At 37.5% G+C, this 21,888-nt stretch overlaps 1 protein-coding gene across 1 annotated transcript in view; it reads right to left on the minus strand.

The window, feature by feature from the left end:
• Positions 1-21,888, minus strand: part of HEPH (hephaestin) — a 103,296-nt gene that overhangs the window by 73,184 nt on the left and 8,224 nt on the right. Inside the window, 8 exon segments of the mRNA XM_039223452.1 lie at positions 4,062-4,193; positions 7,279-7,415; positions 8,627-8,795; positions 10,873-11,127; positions 12,217-12,399; positions 13,515-13,727; positions 18,208-18,452; positions 20,482-20,658. Coding sequence (XP_039079383.1) covers positions 4,062-4,193; positions 7,279-7,415; positions 8,627-8,795; positions 10,873-11,127; positions 12,217-12,399; positions 13,515-13,727; positions 18,208-18,452; positions 20,482-20,658 — 1,511 coding nt within the window.

The raw sequence follows: 21,888 nt of genomic DNA on the forward strand, positions 1-21,888 counted from the left end.
GATCTCATGGTTCATGGGTTTGAGCCCCGCGTCGACTCTGTGCTGGTAGCCAGCTCAGTGCCTGGAGTCTGTTTCGGATTCTGTGTCTCCCTCTCTCTCTGACTCTTCCCTGCTCACCCTGTCTCTCTCTCTCTCTCAAAAATAAATAAAAACATTTAAAAAATTGTTCTGAGTTAATAATCATAAAAAAGTGAAATGAAGCATACACAAGGATATTTGTCGTACAACTTATAACAGGCGGTATAATTTAAGATCGTTTTAACATATTTTCTAATTCATTTATTGTTCCCAACTTTTTAAGTTTTGAAATGTGCAGAAAAGTTTAAAGGATAGTACAATAATCATCTTACCATCTGGAGTAGATTGTTAACATGTTTTCATCTTTAGTTTACCTATATTTATGTCTATGTATACCTACACACACACACAAACACACACACAGTTTTTGATTGTTTGCTTTTGCTAAATCATTGGAAGCATCATGGTGTCTTGCTTCTAAATACATCAGTAACTTTCTTCTATATTGCCACAATAACATTACTACTCCTAAGAAAATGTCCTAATATCATTTAGCATCTAGTCTATATAAGAAATTTTCCAATTATCTCCAAAATGTCTCTTAAGGATATTTTTTATAACCAGAGTCAGCCAAGATTTTGTTTTTCCGTTGTCCCTAATTTTTTCCCTGTAGCATTCACTTCTAGAAGAGACTAGACCAGTAGCCTTAGAGAATATTCTTTTATTGTAGATTTGTCTGTAATTTTGCCCTTTTTGCTTTCAGTATTTTTTTTTTATGTTTTAGGCCTGGGATTAGCATGTTTAATATTCTCAGAGAAAACAAGAAATTAATACCCAATAATCCCACTTCTAGGATTCTCTCTTGAGATGGTAATCCAAATCAAACATAAGAATTACTTGTGACATGAATTACAACATTCAAAAATAATGAAAACAAACTACATGTTCACACAACAGAAGATAAGATGTGGGGAATAAGTTTAGGAATTCCCTGGGCTTGCACAGATGGGTTAACCAGGCATAAAGAATTAGAAACCCATGGGATGCTCAAATCCATGTTTGGATAAACAAGATTAGGTAAATAGGTATAGAGAAGGCGAGGCAAAGGCCCCAGTATAGAACAAAGGTACATAAGGTAAACAAGATTAGGTATTTAGGGCGGAAATGCCCCAATTTTGTACTATAGCAGACAAGTGCTTTCACAGGAAAGAAGGACCAAACTGGGTAAACAGATAAATAGGGCTATAGACCACTGCAGGGCAAAGTTGCCCAGAGTGGAGTTAATTAACAAAACAGATGTGCCTTTTTGACCCTGAGGTAGTATTCTCTGTCTTTCTTGTCCCCTAGACCAGTTTAGGTAAACAGAGGTAGTGTCTCATATCTTCTGTAGACAACCCTCCACTCAGCCACTGCCCAGAGCCTGGATCTTGTTTTGTATTAACACAAATCCCTAACCCTGCATAACTTCAAAACCTCCTTTCCCTCAGATCCATGAGTTAATGTTCAAAGTTTCAATGTCTGTGCACATCCATCACCATATTTGTAAGCCTTCTCATCCTAATAAAAATGGAGCAAGCACCTTTAATTAGGGCTGTTGTCTTCTCCAGAGCATTAGCCATCTCTTGCATTTTAATCCGGTGTCCCACTTTCTTGCTAGCAAAGAAAGGACTCTAGAACCAGAGTCTACAATAAGGTAAATAAATTATGGTAAATCCATGTGATAGAGTATTTTATACACAGTAACAAGTTTCTAACATTATAATGTGATTAGAAAATCTATACAATATAATCTTAAGTAAAATCAGTATGATACAAACCTGCACAAACCATATGATCACAAAACCTATAAATATATATGTTTTTATAAGCACAGGAAAATGTTAGAAGGTATATCAAAATGTAATGGCAACTTATTTATGAATAATGCTTATTTAAGAATTCTCCATGTTTTTTCAAAATTCCATAATACATATATATGACCTTTATAATTAGAATATATTTTTTGATTTTTAAATTTTGTTCCTATATATATATATATAGGAAATATATATATATAGGAAATATATATATATATATATATATATATATATTTCTTCTTTATCCATTCACCTATTGACAGGTGCTTCATCTTCTATAATTTGGCTATTGTCAATAATGCTGCTATAAACCTAGAGGTGTGCGTATCTCTTTAAATTAGTGTTTTGGGAAATTTTTAAAGTTTTAATTTAATTTAAACTTTAGTTCATTAACTTACTGTGTAATATTATTTTCAGGTGTACAATATAATCACTCAACTCTTCCATACAACACCCAGTACTGATCTCAACAACTGCACTTCTTAGTCTTCAAGAACTATTTCATCCATTCCCCCACCTATCTTCCCTCCAGAAACCAACAATTTTGTCTTTTCCACTATGGTCAGTAACAAGACAAGGATGTTTACTCTCACCACTGTTATTTAATATAGTACTGAAAGTCCTAGCCACAACCAGACTAGGACTTCCAGACAACCAAAAGGTAAAAACAAAACAAAACAAAACATCTAATCACCATGGAAGAAGAAAAAACTTTCAATATTTGCAGATGACATGATACTCAATGTAGTGTTTTCTTATTTTGGGGGTGGATACCCAATATGAAATTACTGGATCATAAGGCAGTTCTATTTTTCACTCTTTGAGAAAACTCCATACTGTTTTCCATAGTGGTTGCACCAGTTTGCATTCCAACTAACAGTGTAAGAGGGTTCCCCTTTCTCCACATCCTCACCAACACCTGTTGTTTCTTGTGTTTTTTATTTTTGTCATTCTGACATTCATGAGGTGATATCTTAGGGTAGTTTGATTTTCATTTCCCTGATGATGAGTGATGTTGAGTGTCTTTTCATGGGTCTGTTGACTTTCTGGATGTCTTATTTGGAGAAATGTCTGTTCATGTCTTCTGTCCATTTTTTAATTGAATTATTTTTTTTGGTGTTGAGTTGTATAAGTTCTTTATATATTTTAGATACTAGCCTTAAAGGCCATTGATGATAAACCCACAGGTAATATAATACTCAATGGGGTAAAACTGAAAGCTTTCCCCCTAACGTCAGAATCAAGGAAAGGATGTCCACTCACTACTTTTATTAAACATAGTACTGGAATTCCTTTTTTTAAAATAGTTTATTGTCAAGTTGGTTTCCATATAACACCCAGTGCTCATCTCCACAAGTGCCTTCCTCCATGCCCATCACCCCCCTTCCTCTCCCCCCACCCCCATCAGTCCTCAGTTTGTTCTCAGCATTCAAGAGTCCCTCATGGTTTGCCTCCCTCCCTCTCCCCCACTATTTCCCCCCCTTTTTCTCCCCCATGGTCCTCCATTAAGTTCCTCCTAATTCTCCTATACGTGCAAACACATAGTACTGGAATTCCTAACCACAGTAATTAGACAAGAAAAAGAAATAAAAAGCACCCAAATTGGTAAGAAAGAAGTAAAACTTTCACTATTAGCATGACATGATACTATCTAAAGAAAACCCTAAAGATTCCACAAAAAACTACTGGAAATGGTAAATTAATTAAGTAAAGAAGAATACAAAATAAATTTGCATAAATGTGTTGCATTTCTATACACTAATAATGAAACAGCAGAAAAGGAATTAAGAAACAACCCCATTTACAATTGCACCAAATTAAGAACCTAAATCAACCTAACCAAAGAAGTGAAAGACCTGTACTCTGAAAACTATAAAATACTGATGAAAGAAACTGAAGACAACACAAAGAAATTTAAAGACATTCCATGCTCATGGATGGGAAGGACAAATATCATTAAAATGTCAGTCATAATATATTGAAATATATATTTAAAGTATATTTCAAAGAATATGTCTCCTGTTGAGCCCAGATCTGGTTCACTATAATATCATGCATTCATTCAGTGGTATCCATGCAGGGCAATTAATTCTGTCTCTTCCCTCATTTCCTCCCCTATTTATTTGTCCTCTAGAGCTACATGATATTTACTGCAGCCCACATTAGTTGGAAATCCTGCTTGCTCACCATCATTGTATATAGTTCCTTCGTAATCTTTCTCATAAAAGACTCCATGAGGCTGTATGCTGAATGGCTGGGAAGCACGGTTGTAGAAGATCACCTGGATGGTGTCACCCACCTCAGCCCGGATCACTGGCCCTGGAAGATGGAAAAGAGAGACAATAGGATTGAAAACAGAGATAACCATTGAGGTTGGAAACAAGAGGGAGGGAAAGAAAAGGTGAATGAAAAAGATAAACCCTCCCTGCGTAATAATAAAAATAATTCCTTTAAGTGTATTGCAATTTACAGCCATAAAAAGCATTTTTAAAAATTAATTTTCTCATTTTGATCTTCAAGCATTATATACAGGGCAGGGGATATTTTTATTTTACAAATGTGTAAACTGCAGCTCAGAGAGGTGGAATTGATGTTCCCAAATTCAAATAACTGATTAGAAACAGAATCATGACTTAAAGCCAAGTCTTTCTCCTACCCCATTCCACTGTCAGGTTCAATCCCATTTCCCCTACGTTTATTGCCCCAATTCCCATAGCTGCATTTACTCATCAAATACATCAGATACTTATCTAATTTTGCCTCAAGCCCAAACCAATTCTGAATATATAAAATTATTATATCCTCTATCCAGGTCCTGAGCTAAGTAGTAGAGCCATGATTCCTGGAGCCGTTTTTGTTCCACTATCCACAACCTTTAATCTGGCTCAGTCACCTTTGACATTAACCAGAAGTACCAAGACAATACTCTGAGCATTTGTGCAGACTCAAACCCTAGCTCAGTATTTCTGGCTTGTTTTGTATTCAATTTCCACACCTAATGCCGTACTTATGATCCAAGAATCAAGTGAAAATGAAACCTCAATGTAGCAAAATGAGATGCCATGGAAAATGTGCTAAGGGAGACATTTATACCTATAAATATTTGGGTTAATAAAACATCTCAAATCAACAACCTACTTTACAACATAAAGAATTAAGATAAAAACAAACTAAACCCAAAAATAGAAGAAGGAATAAACTAACAAAGAGTAGAGCAACAGAGATAAATAAAATATAGAAAATAAAAACAGTAAAGAAAATCAATGAAAACAAAAGTCAGTTCTCTAAAAATATCAACACAATTGACAAACTGTCATAGATATGGATTAAGAGAAAAGAGAGAAGACTTAGATTACTAAAATCAGAAATGAGAGTGAGGACTTTATTACCAATTCTACAGAAAAAAATTTTTAAGAAAGTACTATGAATAATCGTATACCAACAAACTAGATAACCTAGATGAAATGGAAAATGTCCTGGAACAGAAAGCCTATCAAGACTAAAGCATAAAGAAAGAGAAAGTCTGAATAGAATTGTAACTAGCAAGGGGATTTTTTTTTTATTTTTATTTTTGCTTTAACTCCAGTGTAGTTAACATAAAGTGTTATATTAGCTTCAGGTGTACATTACAATGATTCTTCACTCACCATTTCACCCATCCTCCCACCCTTCTCCCCTCTGGTAACCATCAGGTTTTTCTTTATAGGTTAGAGTCTGTTTCTTGCTTTGCCTCTCTCTTTCTCGTTTCATTTGCTCATTTGTTTTGTTTCTTAAATTACACATGGAAGTGAAATTATATGGTATTTATCTTTCTCTGACTGACAGTTTTCATTTAGCATTATACTCTCTAGTTCCATTCATATTGGTGCAAATTGCAAGCTTTATGGCTGAATATATTCATATATATATTCATATATATTCATATATATATATCCCTTCAATGGACATTTAGGCTACTTCCATAATCTGCTTATTGTAAATAACGCTGCTATAAACATACAGATGGGTGTATCCCTTTGATTTAATGCTTTGATGTTTTGGGGGTAGATATACAGTAGTGTGATTACTGGATGTACATTCACTACTTTTATTAAACATAGTACTAGAATTCCTAACCACAGTAATTAGACAACAAAAAGGAATAAAAAGCACCCAAATTGGTAAGAAAGAAGGAAAACTTTCACTATTTGCATGACATGATACTATCTAAAGAAAACCCTAAAGATTCCACAAAAAACTACTGGAAATGGTAAATTAATTAAGTAAAGAAGAATACAAAATAAATTTGCATAAATGTGTTGCATTTCTATACACTAATAATGAAACAGCAGAAAAGGAATTAAGAAACAACCCCATTTACAATTGCACCAAATTAAGAACCTAAATCAACCTAACCAAAGAAGTGAAAGACCTGTACTCTGAAAACTATAAAATACTGATGAAAGAAACTGAAGACAACACAAAGAAATTTAAAGACATTCCATGCTCATGGATGGGAAGAACAAATGTTCATACTTCCTAGAATCAACTGTCACACACTTATCCCCAGAACATGGTCAATTACACTACTTTCATTCCAAAAGTTTTCTTCCATCCAATCTATTTTAGTTCCTGGCTCTACCAAGTGGCTAAACACACCCAACTTTGCTATATCTGTGCTTTTCACAATACTATTCTTCTGGATACCTTATCCAGGATAAAGCTTTAAGCCTTGTACTACATCCCTCACTGTAGCAAGCATGTCTGCATGCCATTCCAATCTGTTCCTAGCTTCATATTGCCAAGAACCTGGACAGTCTTATTGTCTTATATATCCCTTCAGAAATATACCTAGAGAAGCACTTCTAAAAGTGTAATCTGGAGGCACCTGTGTGGCTCAGTCGGTTAGGCATCTGACTTTGACTCAGGTCATGATCTTGCCGTTCATGGGTTCAAGCCCTGCGTCAGGCTTTGTGCTGAGAGCTCAGAGCCTGGAACCTGTTTCAGATTCTGTGTCTCCCTCTCTTTCTCCCCCCACCCCAATAAATAAACATTAAAAAATTTAAAGTGTGTTCTGTATAACAGTGCTACCAGAGCATGTTCACTAGTAAAAAGTTCAGTAGTTCAGTATAATAAATTCTATATACTCTTCCCATTTTGAATAATTATGATAAACAAAAATAAGTGCAAGTTAATGAGAAGTCTTGCAGCAAAGAACGCTATTTGACCATGTTTAACATAGTGTTTTGCAAACACATTCAGACTTGTACCTTTTATTCAGCAGACACTCATCCCTCAGGACTCGGTTTGGGAGATGTTTGTTTCAAGTGTACCTCTGAGGTGCCCCCACCCAGGCTCTAGTTTCTAAGACTTCACCAGTTATCATGTTCCAGTAAGTGAATTTCATATGTTAAGAATTCCTCACCCAAGATTCCAAGATGCTTATCTTCCTCCACCTGCACTTTTTCCTGGAATGTCTCATCTTGGAAGGCTTCATATCGGACTTTCCAGTAAGTACCCCCAATCCGACTGGAGCTCTTCTGGAAGAATTTATCTGAGCCACTGGATATAAAGAGGCAAATATCATATGATTTAATTATGTATCATATAGATCCCCATCTCACTCTTAGTCTCAATACGTTATAGGTACTTATGTTTAGGAAGAACCTCAGGGATCATCCAGGTTAAATTCCACCCAGTGAAGGTATCTCCTTTGATGACACCACTAATTAGTGATATACAGCTTCTGCCTGCTTGAGTCTTTCAAAGGCCAGGGGACTTATTTTCAAAGAAAGCAATCATTCTTACTATTCAAACTTTAATGGTTAGAGTTCTTTATAGTAGGCTAAAATCTTCCCCTTGTAAGTTCCAGACAATGGGACAAGTTCTGCCCTCTTAAGTTACATAGCCTTATACATGCCCTAATCATCCTCATGTATTCAAGATCCTTTCTCACCTTAGTAAAAAATACTCTTCATTTCAAAATGAAAGCCAACAAACTTAGCAAGCACAGTTGGAGATTCTAGAAGTTATATTGAGATCCAGGTTCCTATTTTCTTATGGTTTCTTCAGATTCATTCCATTATTTCTTACTGAAAGAATAAACATGATAGGTGCCCTAGAATATTTCTTTGAAAACTCTCCTAGTCATTTATTAAGCACCTCTTCTGTAAAATACCTGTAACCACTGATAGCCCAGTGAGTCAGTATATCTTAAGGCCTAGCAACTGAATAGCAACCTTCTGCTCTATTTTGCCTACATGAGTTACAGATGAGGTAGGAGAATTTGGAGAAATTCCTCCAAAAGAATGAGAATGGAATGGCTACAAGGTAGATTTCTCCCACACTTCCTACATTTCTTAGAGTGCTTTTTATACTCCTTCTCAAATGCCTCCTTTAGGCTCTAGAAAAGAAAGGAAGGAACCATGAGGTAAATAATGAGTCAAATAAAGAAGAGTTGGATAAATGCCATTTCAACTGTTCTGGTTTCTTTTGAGTTTTATTTTTTGAATGTGACCTGGGATCATAGCAGGAGCAATCTCAAACTCTGCTTGAATCCTTTGCTAAGAATATGACATAACCCTACAAAAATCTTTGTATCTTCCCAAGAGCAACCTCTTTAGGGAACCACAAGAATTTGGCAAACAGTTGTGTTATGTAATTGCAGCCAGACAATAAGTATAACCCCCAAGTGTAGTGAGATATTTCTGAGAGGGAGTAATAGGTGGCGGGCTTGTCCCAGAAGCTGGGGAAGGAAGCCCATTGCCTCTTACCTGCCTGGTTCCCTCAAATTCTTCCCAGTACTCCCATCATGACCCATTGGGCCATAGTCCCATAGAATCTCATGGGCCTCAATGAAGTATTGCCGAACTTTGCCTGTGAGTTGGTTCATGGGAGGAGTCATGGAGCAAGACTTGACCTGGTAGAGTGCTTGCATGCCATCTGGAGGAAGAATATCATGGCTGGATCCATTCCACCCAACAGGTCTTATACCCAAATGACCCACCTTCCTCCTTCTCCTGTTTTTTCCCCCTCCCAACTTTCACTATGCCACTTTCTTTCCCTCCTCAATAGCCTGACTGGGAGAAAGGGAGCCATGTGTGAATTCAATTACCTTCACTTGCTCAACACTGGCTCATTTACTAGATCCTTATTCCTACTTCTGCAAAAGGCTTACATTGTATCAACATCAATGAGTTTGAAGTGAGAAATACCTGACTTCAAATCTAATCCTTATCACTTGCTATAAGACCTTGGGCCAGTCACTTCATAGATCTGAGCTTTAACCCCTGTTTCATAAATGAGGAGAATAGGAAGGTCTACCACTGGGCTGGTAGGAGCATCACATTTTAAAAAAAGAGAAGAATAAAAACGGGGCTAAGTTACATGTAAACTGGAAAGCTCTCAAAATAATGGAACATCTTCTATACATAGAGATGACACTTTAGACTTGGGAATGTCAAGAAAATTTGAATTCTAAAAAAAATGTTTATTTATTCTTGAGAGAGAGAGAGCAAGTGAGTGAGGGCATGAGTGGGGGAAGGGCAGAGAGAGAGAGAATCTGAAGCAGGCTGCAGGCCCTGAGCTGTCAGCACAGAGACTGACGCAGGGCTCAAACTCACAAACCGCGAGGTCATGACCTGAACCAAAGTTGGATGCTTAGCTGACTGACCCACCAAGGTGCCCTAGTAAAATTTGAACTCTAAATAGTATCTCCAAATGTGGAAGAATTTATATTGAGGTATGCATAGTGATAATGTATAAATAGTGCTTTATGTTACCTTTACATATGTTACCTCCTTCAATCCTCATATGATGATGAGGATTAAAAGTCATGTGAAACAGACTTTTAATATACCCTTCTGTACATGAAGAAAACTAAGGATCAGAGAGGTTAAGAAACTGGCCCAATATTACACAGCTAGTCAATGGTGAAACTGAGACTTAAAATCCTATCTTTTAACTGTAAATTGGAATGATCATTTTCTTTTTTCAGAGAAGTTATATTAAGCAACTGGTAGAACCAGGATTTGAATTAAAACTTTTCTGCATGTCCCTAAGACCCATACTTGCTTCACGATTGTGTTGGATCCCTAATATCCATCCACATTTATACTTTTACCCAGGCATGTTTGGGACTGAGAGAAAGCCATGGATAATGAAGCCTGGGTAAATGTTCTCTGTTGTTCACACCTACTACCACAGACTCATTATCCTTCTAGTCTATAACTCCTCGCCTACTCAAATCTACTTTCACAGACTCATATTACATTCCTGAGATCCACCTAATTTATCATATATCAAATAATCCTAGAAAGTGAGAGCTGAATATTTTACTATATATTAACTAACTAGAGTTTAAATAAAATTTTGAAAGGAAAAGAAAAAAAATAAAGAGCTAGCAGGGATCTTAGACACTATTTACATCAATCAACCACTCAGTTTGTAGATGTGGAAAATGAGGTCTATACATGGGGAGACAATTTTACAAAGTCATACAAGTGAGTTTTTCACAGAGGTGAGACAATAACTCAAACCTTTAATCACTCATCCTTTGTTTTTTTCTCATATATTTCTCATTTCCCATTTTCTCATATATTTCTCCTCTCCTTTGATGCTCCTCAATGCACTATGTCATTAGTTCAACAATGTTTTCTCTGACAACCAAATCTCCTACCCCTATTACTGTTGGGTCTCAACTAAAGCATCACTACTTGCTCACAGTACTTTATGATCTCCTGAAGAAGCCTTACTCTTTTGTAATCTCTCCTTCAGTCCCTGTTCAATCAGCTGCAAATTACTCAAGGTCTTAATTCCTTAGAATTCTGAGCAAAGGACAGCAAGTTTTAACAGCTGAGCCAGGGAAAGTTCTGGTTAAGTCCTAGAATTCTAGTCTAGTATTTCATTCTTTATACCTAACTGTCCCACCTGAGAGACCTATCTTATGGCTCCAGACTCCTGATGATCATTAATGCCATCTCCCTTCTATACTTCAAGGGTCAGAGATGTTGACTCTCACCTTGCAAGTGACTATTCACTTGACAGCTAATCAACCAGGTGCCAGGTTCCTGAGGCACCATCTCAGCAGTCACAAAGGTGGCTGGAAAGATGTGAGCCACATCAGTGCGATGGCCCCGGATGGTCAGTATCTGTCCATGGAAGAAAGCTGTGTGGACATCCACTTCATTGCCCATGCCAAACAAGTGCCAGGCCACAGTCTTCTGTGCACACATGATTAGATCTGGTAAGTTCCCAAAGACAAAGCCATTGATTGCTGCAAATGAAAATCCAAGGAAAATATCAGAGTTAGGAAAGTACAGTCTAATGGGAGAAGGTTTGTCATCTGACAGTAATAATAGATAACATTTAAATGAATTTTTAAAAAGCAGACTGTGTTGACCAGATGCTTTATTTCATTTAAAATCTCACAAACATCCCTGGAAAATAAGCAGATATCGTTGATCTCAAGCAAACAATGGGAAAACCAAGGCTCAGAGAAGTAAAGTTACTTCTCTCCCAAGGCCAAAGAGCTATTAAGTGATAGAAACAAGATTCCAACCCAGAAATCTGAAGAAATTTTCTATGGAATGGGGTTTATTTTGCAAGCTATTCTTTCCTTCCAGGACAATTCCCTTTGATAATTTCCACAGGACAATTGTCAAGTTAACTAATTACCATGGTTATCAAAAGCAATTGGTGTAACACCAAAGAGAAATTTGAACTGTCCAACCCATCCCTACATCTTCCATCTAAGTTTCCTACCCCCCTTGGGACTTTCTGGCTTTGAGACAATCTCTGGTACCAAAGGGAAGTAAATCCCTTTCTTAATTAAACAAAAAAAATAAATAAATTTGTTTCTATTACTAAAATCATTATCTGCCCATGACTCAGAGCTTTTTTGTCTTTAGTTTGTTTTAAATTTAATTAAAATGATCTACTCCCTCGTAGTGAACAGTTTTTCCCACAAAGCCGGTAACTTTTCCATCCTTTTTAGGACAAAGAAATGTTGACTAATCGTACCCGTGGGAAACCCTCACCCTGAGTGACTGAGCATATAGTATATGACTTTGTAATTGATAACTTAGGCTATTCTACATTAGAAGCCAAGGAATCTAATTGCAAGACACAGCCTGTGCAGTCAGACATATAAGTGTTGGAATTTTAGCTGTATACTTTATCTATTGTGTAATCTTGGAGCCTCAGTTTCCTCATAGGTAAAACAGGGAAAAGGCACCTACTATTTTAAGTTCTTGTGAGGATTAAAAAGAACCAGATATGTGAAAGTAAATACCAAATGCTAGGCCCAGTAGAAACCCTCCATCAGTCTTCAGTCCCATGGTGTGGCCACCCTCTCCCAGCTCACCATGCATCCTATTGCTTTCCTGAAAGGCCTCATCTTCTTTGTCTACTGAAGCAGGGTCTGAGCAGTAAGTGACAATGTTCTCATCAATATGCCAGCTAAGGTTCTCATCTACCACACTGAAGAGCAGGAAGAAATAACTGTCCACATCTTTCCTCTGAGGAGGGGAATTCCCATCCAGGGTTCCTAGAGTAAGAAAGAAAATGCCCTTGAAAACACCCTTTCCTTAGCAACAGTAACTTGCAAAGGGTACTCATAAGAAAGAAATAGCAAAAGAGAGTGATTTAAGAGTCTGTTGGCAACAGGAAAGCAGATAAGGCTTTCTGCTGATAATTTCTTATTTTTTCCAATTTTTAAATGTTTATTTATTTATTTTTAGAGAGATAGCAAGTGACAGAGGGACAGAGAAAGGGGAAAGAAAGGATCCCAAGAAGGCTTTGGGCTGTCAGCAAAGAGCCCAACATGGGGCTCAAACTGACAAACCATGAATGAGATCATGACCTGAGCTGAAATCAATGGTCAAATGCTTAATTGACTGAGCCGCTTAAGCACCACTTTTGCTGCTAATTTCGATTTCCAAATTTCTATTTCCCCAGTTAAACCCAATTCAGCTGAGCCTAGAGCTTGATGGTTGGGCATATAAATCTAAAATAATTCCCTCCCACCATCCTTGCCTATGCATTCAACCCGGGCCTTACTCTGACCATACCCCTGCAATACCCAGGTCTTCTGGGCCTGACAATACTTAAACATACCGTATTTCCAACCAAGTCTCCAGTCCTCTCCAAATCCTAATGGTTTTACTTTCGATACTAACCACACTTAAACTCTTATCGCGCACCTTACTTTTATATGATTTTACTCCCATCATTACTAAGTTAAGGTTTTAAAAGGAAGTAAGAAAAAAAAAAGAAACATGTTTATTTTTTAATATTTTTTGAGAGAGAGAGAGAGAGTGGGGGAGGGGCAGAGAGAGAAGGAGACATAGAATCTGAAGCAGGCTCCAGGCTCCGAGCTGTCAGCACAGAGCCTGATATAGTGCTTGAACTCACAAACCACAAGATCATAATTTGAGCCAAAGTTGGACGCTTAACCAACTGAATCACCCAAATGCACCTGAAGTTTTTTTTAAGGTAACGAAATTGAAAAAAAAAAATAGTGGAAAAAAAAGTTTAGCATGGTTTATTCCTGATAATAAATAAGAGTGCTGAAATAACATCCCTTCAGGTTGTTGATCCAACACACATCACTGCTTCCTGTAGATATCCCACACCACATCTGCTGGCCCATGGGGTCTTTACCTCTTTTACAAGTGATAAGGGGTCCAATGAGTCCAGTAGCAATGTCTCGTGGAGCATCTACATGAGAATGGTAGATCCAGGTGAGGCATGCTGGGTCAGCATCAGTGGGTGCGTGGCCTTCTGGAATGGTCCAGTTGTAAATGTGGCTGCCTCCCGGGGGAACAAAATCATCAGCTTTTAGCTGACCAGAGGAGCCATCTGGGTATAGGGAGCCTAGAAAATGAAATTGCACATGCCCAGTCTCAGGGTGAGTAGGAAGGAGCCTAACAGATATAGAAGCAAAGAGAGGGCTGATATATGAGACAGCGGTCCTCACAATCTGAGGAGGGAACATGTTCAAGAAATAACCAGCCAAAGAACCACAAAACTTTTATCAACCTCCCAGAACCTGGAGAGGTGCTAGACATTGGAGAAGGGTCTGTGGTCATGGAAAGTGCTGCACAGACTGATCTAATAGTATCCTAGCTCAAAGCTAATGGCATAGAAGTGAGAAAGAACACAGAATCCCCGCCCCCCCACCCCCTCTTCAGGCACTCTTTAGAAAATAGAAAGCAGATAATTACAGAATTTCAATCTAAGCTAACTGAAATTCCTAAAAATATCAAAAATAGAACAACCCTATGATTCAGTAATCACACTACTAGGAAGCTACCCCGAAGAAGAAGAAGAAGAAGAAGAAGAAGAAGAAGAAGAAGAAGAAGAAGAAGAAGAAGGAGGAGGAGGAGGAGGAGGAGGAGGAGGAGGAGGAGNGCTAACTGAAATTCCTAAAAATATCAAAAATAGAACAACCCTATGATTCAGTAATCACACTACTAGGAAGCTACCCCGAAGAAGAAGAAGAAGAAGGAGAAGGAGAAGGGGAAGAAGAAGAAGAAGAAGAAGAAGAAGAAGAAGAAGAAGAAGAAGAAGAAGAAGAAGAGGAGGAGGAAGAGGAAGAAGGAGGAGGAGGAGGACAAGGAGGAGGAGGACGAGGAGGGGGAGGAGGAGGGGGAGGGGGAAGAGGGGGAGGGGGAGGGGAGAAAAACTACTCAGTAACTCTTTATCTCTCCTATTCTGAATGACAGCCTTGCTGTATAAAGAATTTTTTACTGCATTTTTTTTCCCCATTCAGCACGTTGTATATTTCCTGCCACTCCATTTTGGCTTGCCAAGTTTCAGTGGACAGGTCTAATGCTAACCATATATGTGTCTACCCTTGTAGGTTAAGAACCTTTTGTCCTCAGCTGCTTTCAGAATCTTTTCTTAGCTTTGCATTTTGCAAATTTCACTACGGTATGTCATGATATTGACCTGTTTTTACTGATTTTGAGGGAAGTTCTTTGTGTCTCTTGGACTTGAATGTCTTTTTCCATCCCCAGATTAGAGAGGTTCTCAGCTATAATTTGTTTGAATAAACCTTCTGACCTTTCTTCCCATTCATCTTTCTCTGGGACTCTTATGATACGGATGTTGTTTCATTTTATGTAGTCACTAGTTCCCTCAGTCTCCCCTCATGATCTAATAGTTTTATTTCCCTCTTCTTTTCAGCTTCATTATTTTCCAAAATTTTATCCTCTGTATCACCTATTTTCTTCTCTGCTTCTTCTGTCCTCATTGTGACTATATCCAGTCAGTTTTGCATCTCAGTTATGGCATTTTTTTTCAGCCTCACTAGCTTTTAGGTCTTTGATCTCTGCAGTAATGGTTTCTCTGGTGTCTTCTATGCTTTTTCAAGCCCAAATAGTAATCTCATGAAAGTTGTTCTAAACTCTTGTTCAGATGTATTACTTATATCGGTTTTGAGCACCTCCCTGGCTCTGATTTCTTCTTGACCTTTCTTTTGGGGAGAATTCCTCTGTCTTGTCATTTTGACTAACTTTCTGTCTTTTGCATGTTTTAAAAGCTTGTTATGTTTCCTGAATCTGTACTTAAAAAAGGATCATACACTGTCCAGGGCATGGCACTTTAGGAAGTATTTCTGGTATATGCTGTGTGCACTCAGCTGTTGTGTTTTGCCTAGTCTTTCCCAGTGGGCAATCCTCTGCAGAGCTTCTCCTTGCTTGCAGTGGGAAGTGTTTGGGCCTTTAACTAGGTGTGCTTTGATTTGTCTGTTAAAATAAGCCTGGAAGGAAAATGCATGATCCAAAAAAAAAAAAAAAAAAAAAAAAAAAAAAAAAAAAAAGCAAGAAATGTGAAGGGAATTAAAAAAACTATACAGCTGATTCCAGAGAAAAATAAAGGGGGAAAAAGTAATCATAAAAAGAAAAGAAAAAAGAAGCCTGATCAAAACAAAAACAAAAACAGAACAGAACAGAAAAGGAAATGAAACAAACAAGAAACTATGAACTTGATTCCAAAAGAAAAAAAGAAGAAAGAAAGAAAAAAAAAAAAACAGAAACAAAAATAAGTCTAACTATTTCCACCAGAGCTGCAAGTGTCATTTTGAAGCACTCAATTTTCAGTACATTTGGTGCATGTTGGGTGCTGCCTATTCAGGTCTTCTAGAAGAGAGGCATGTTGGGCTAGCTCAAAGTTAGTCTTGTTCCAGTAAATACGCAGTTGCCAGCACCAGCGGGGTGCTGGTGTAAGTATGTCCCGCCTCCATTGGGGGCTGCTGTGCTTCTCTGAAGTCCCATCGTGTTGATGTTGGGGGGGGGTTGGCACCAACCCAATCACTTGTCCCCAGACAGAGGATCTCACATCCCTCACTGTTCAGGCAAGGTCACAGAATAGCAAGGTCAGTCAGCTCACGCTGTGCCACAGCTCTCCTGTGTTTTTTTCTTTGGCGCATGGCTGGGATTCAAAACTCGAAGCCTTAAAGGATCCAGCACCATGCAGACCAACCCCTTTCCTCTAGAGTAGATCAAAAACACTAATTCAAAGGGATACATGCACCCCTATATTTACAGTAGCATTATTTACAATAGTCAAGACATGAAAGCAGCCCTAGTGTCCATCCATTAATGCATGGATAAAGAAGATATGGTAAATATATGATAGATAGATAGATAGATAGATAGATAGATAGATAGATAGATAGATGCAATGGCGTATTCAGCCATAAAAAAAGAATGAAATCTTGCCATTTGCAATGACATGGGTAAAGCTGTAGAGTATTATGCAAAGCAAAATCAGTCAGTCAGAGAAAGACAAATAAATACCATATGATTTCACTCATATGTGGAATTTAAGAAACAAGACAAGCAAAAGAAAAAAATAGGGAGGAGAACAAACCAAGAAACGGACTCATAACTATAAAGAACAAATTGATGGTTATCAGAGGGGAGGTGGGTGGGTGGATGGCTTAAATAAGTGATAGGGATTAAGGAGGGCATTTGTGATGAGTACATGGTGATGTATGAAGTGTTGAATCACTGTATTGTACTTCTGAAACTAATATAACACTGAATTTTAACTATATTAGAATTACTTTCTTTAAATGAAGCCAACTGAATGATCAGTTGGTCCAGTTACCCATTTTATGGAGGAGAAAACTCTGGGAAAATAACTTGCCCAAAGTGATACAGGGAGTTAGTGACTCAGCCAAAACATGATTCCCTTCTACTCCCCACGCTCACTGTTTTGTCATTATCATAGGCCATTGGATGGGGGATACAGATTAGTAAACTGAACTTCCTCTTAAGAAGAAAACCAGACCTTTCAGAAGACTGCGACACTGAGCTGGGATGAGCACTGGGTGTTATATGTAAGTGATGAATTACTGGGTTCTACTTCTGAAACCAATATTACACTCTATGTTAACTAACTTGAATTTAAATAAATAAATTTAAATTTAAAAAATAAATAAATAAACCCATGGTCACAGTGCCTGATAGTCACTGAGCTTTTCAAGGGCTTATGGAATTATTTAAGATTCAGAAGAATGTTGTTGTTCCAAATGTTAAAGTAAAATAATGAAATTAAAATTATAAATGTTATATGTTTACAAAATATGTTAACTAGTCAAGTAAAACTCAACTCAACATATATGTAAATTAAACATATGTAAACTATATTAAATGTGGTATGAGGATGCAGGAAGAAAGAAAGAAAGAAAGAAAGAAAGAAAGAAAGAAAGAAAGAAAGAAAGAAAGAAGACTGTGACACTAGAATAATACTCTCTTGAATTTGCAGCACACTCTCTCTTAGCAAAGCACAGTCAAATATTTTTTTAAATTTATTTTAATGTTTATTTATTTTTGAGAGAGAGAGAGAGAGAGCACAAGCAAGGAAGAGGCACAGAGAGAGGGAGACACAGAATCTGAAGCAGGCTCTAGGCTCTGAAGTGTCATCACAGAGTCCAACATGGGGCTAGAACTCACAGACTGTGAGATCATGACCTGAGTCGAAGTCAAAGGCTTAACTGACTGAGGCACCCAGGTACCCCTTAAATATTTTATGTGTATAATGGAGGGCACTTGTTTTGATGAGCACTGGGTATTATGTGTAAGTGATGAATCACTAGATTCTACTCCTGAAATCAATATTATATCATATGTTAACTAACTAGAATTTAAATAAAATTTTGAAAAAATGTTATTCAAGTAATTCTTTATGATAAAAAGAAGATTGAATCCCATGTACCTACCCTGCCATCTCAGATCAATAAGGAGATTAAAGATTATTTTCATTCCCAGCTCTTCTCTCTCAAATGGCAGTAAAAGCAATGCAGTATTTGTTGCGGATAGGAGAAAGAAAGGGTGGTCTTATTTACCTTCTGAGTCTTTCTCATAGAAAACACCATGGGGGTGGATGGTGTAAGGACGAGTGGCAAAATTCTTCAGGTGGATAAGGATGACATCTCCCACCTCAGCCTGCAACACTGGACCCAAGAAGCCCAGCCAAGTAGGCTGAGCTATTTCATCCATGTAAGAGCCATCTCTGTATTCCCTGTAGATGGTCTTCTTGTAGCTGCTCCCTATCCGGTTCTTGTCAGATTTTAAGAAGCTGGAAGCTACTCTGGGAAGAAAGAAAAGAATGACGTACGATTTTGCCACAGTCTTTAAACATCTGGAGAGCTTTTTTCCAGAGGAAGCTGACCAAAAAAGGTCTATTTTTGTTCAAGAGAAAAATGTGATTGTACTTATCAAAACACAGAAACTTTAGGTTAGAATCCGTTAGACAATGGGAACCATCAAATTAAACTATATAAAATTGCTGATATTTGATCACTTTTAAACTACAAAAAAGCAATTTCACACAGTTCAACCTAATATATAGCAATGAAGAGACAATCAACTATGGGCTGACTCTTTTTAAGTGATCAACTCCCAATCCATCTGGCCTGACCTTGAGTCATCTTACTATATATGACAGGTCTTCTAGCATAATGGTTAAGATCACAAGGTTTGGAAGATTATTCCCATATTACCCATATTGTCACTTCTAAATTTGTGGAACTTTGAGAAAGTTACTTAGCTTGTTTGTTTAAGTTTGAGAGAGAGATAGCAAGTGGGAGGCGGTAAGAAAGAGAGGGAGACAGAATCCTAAGCAGACTCTGCTATCAGCACAGAGTCCGGTGCAAGGCTCAAACTCATGAACCATGAGATCATGACCTGAGACAAAGTAAAGAGTTGTGAGCTTATATGACTGAGCCACCCAGGTGCCCCAAGTTAGTTAACCTCTTTATGAACATTTTTCCCATTGTAAAATGGACATAATTATGGCACCCAACTTGGACAGTCAATACTGGTGACTAAAAAATTTAAAACATATGAAGAGCTTAGGACAGTGCCTGGAAAATAGTAACAGCTTAATAAATGTTAACTATTCTTTCAATGTACTTGGGATGGAAGATAATAAAATTATCCTCCAAAGACACCTTTAATAAAAAGACTGTTACTCCAAAACTAGATGGATAGGAAGGTGGTTTGAAAAAAAAAAGGTAGATGCTGTTCTTACTTTAATTCTTCTTAGAGAGTTCTAATATGTTACAATTAACTTTGGAAAACTCTGAGTCTTTGGGGGAGAAACAGTGACTCAAGATCACAAAGGAGTCTTTTTTCCCCCCAACAGATATTTATGGAGCATCTTCAAGGCTCTAAGATTAAGAAAAGTTAACCTCAGGGAGCCTGGGTGGCTCAGTTGGTTTAGTCACTGACTTTGGCTCAAGTCATGATCTCACAGTTTATGGGTTCAAACCCCATGTTCAGCTCTGTGCTGATAGCTCAGAGCCTGGAACATACTTCTGATTCTGTGTCTTCCTCTCTCTCTGCCCCTCCCCTGCTCACTCTCTGTCTGTCTCTCTCTCTTTCAAAAATAAATAACCATTAAAAAAAAAAAAAGAAAGGTTAATCTTATGAAAACTGTGAAAGGCAGAATGGCAAGAAAAGTACCAACTTTGTATCCACTTTACTAAGGCCTAAATTCCAGCTCTTCCTTTTACTAGCTGTGAGACTTGGGCAGGTCACTTGATCTCCCTGAATCTCAGTTTTCTCATCTATAAGATGAGGATATTTATACTCATGTCCTAGAGCTTTTGTGATAATTAGGTGAGACAAAGTATGTAAATTTCTAGTATGGTGACTGTCATAGAGAAAGTGTTACATAGGGATAGTCATTACTGTTATTTACCTGATTCTGAGGATTACCATAATTTTTCAAATTATCCCATATCTGAAATCAATAGAGTTCCACTGACCTATGGAAGAGTGTTTCCATCATACACATCTTATAAGTACTGTATATTTTTCATATTTCTTTCTCCTTTGAAAGCATTGTAGATATCATTTGAGAATCAAGAGAATATGGAATTATTTTTAGGACCCTACAAATGTTGGGGCACCTCAATATGGAAAAGCAGACGCCATATAGGATGCTGGCTCCTGAATCAACTAGCCATCTTACCAGGAAACATGCCACTGGGTGCATGGCCTTGGAGATTAGGAGCTGACTAAACACACCCTGAAAAAAGGTCTTCAAAAGGCTACCTCCTGACCTCAATGGTGCCCTCCACTCCAGCTATAATTACACAAATGATTAAACATACATATCATTGTCCAGAGGCTGGTTCATGATGACATTCCTTCCCTTGGGAGCATAGTTCCACTGCACATCCAGGATCCCCAAGTAGTAGACTCGAGTGGTCCCATCAGTCAGTTGTGGACACAAAGACATCAACAACAGAGTCCAGACGAGATGGCATGGTTTCATGGTCCACATAACTCTGGGAAACAGGCAAATGAATAGCTGCTGGTATGAAAGAAGAAAGAAAGAAAGAAAGGAAGGAAGGAAGGAAGGAAGGAAGGAAGGAAGGAAGGGAGGAAGGAAGGAAGGAAGGAAGGAAGGAAGGAAGGAAGGAAGGAAAGAAAGAGAGAAAGAAAGAAAGAAAGAAAGAAAGAAAGAAAGAAAGAAAGAAAGAAAGAAAGAAAGAAAACAAAAGGGCTTTGCATGTATCTGGAAAATTAAAAAGGCAAGAGCCAAACCAAGTGACTTAGAAAGCAAAAAACAATTAGCCCAGAATCTCTCCCTTACGTGATCCCTTTCACTTCAGGAAACATTCAATGATCTCTGTACAGTGGACTTTGGAAAGCAAAGTTAGAAAGTCACTTATAATTATGTATCACTTCTTTCAGATTAGAAATCTTGATACAGTTCTTTCAACAGTGTAAAAGGAAGAATGTACTCTGGCCCAAGAATCAGGAAACAGGTACCAGAAACCCGATTGGGCCACCGACTCACTCAGTATCTAAGGCATGTCACCAATTCTCCCTCTGCTTCTTTTTTCATTGTTGCTACTTCCCATCCTCTTTGAATTGTGTTTAAAAACAAATGATAATTAAATGTCCATGAACACTAGAATGAATAGCCAAATTGTATTTTTTTCATACAATGTAATTCTATATAGCAATGATAATTAACAAACTACAACTACACATAAAAATATGTATGTCTTTCATAAATGTAATGTTACAGAAAGAAACAAGACACCAGAAACCAGAGAAAAAGGTATATGCTATATGATTTAATTTACATAAAATACAAAATCAGGCAAAATTAATCTATGCTGTTAGAAGTCAGGATAGTGTTTACCCTTTAGGAAGGGATAAGTGACTAAGAAATGAAGAGGATAAAAGCTTCTAAGTAATGTTATGTATCTTGATCTACATACTGGTTACATGGGTGTGTTCAGTTTGTGAAAATATATTGAGTTATGAATGTAGCATTTGTTAACTTTTCTGCATATATGTTATGCTTCAAAAAAGTGAAAAATGAAACAAAACAAATGAGAATATGTGAGGGAAATATTAACTTCTCAGAAGAAATGTTCTCTGCTTGTTTCCCGCTCTGCACAAACCCTTTTTATTGTACCAATCCTTAGTCAGAGTCAGAACTAAAACCTTTAGGCTTTCATTCCAGTACATCAGCCAAGAGGTTAGACTTGTTGGGAGTGGGA

Source organism: Hyaena hyaena, unplaced genomic scaffold (assembly GCF_003009895.1).
Source record: "Hyaena hyaena isolate Hyena2069 unplaced genomic scaffold, ASM300989v1 scaffold_1349, whole genome shotgun sequence".
Classification (NCBI taxonomy): Eukaryota; Metazoa; Chordata; class Mammalia; order Carnivora; family Hyaenidae; genus Hyaena; species Hyaena hyaena.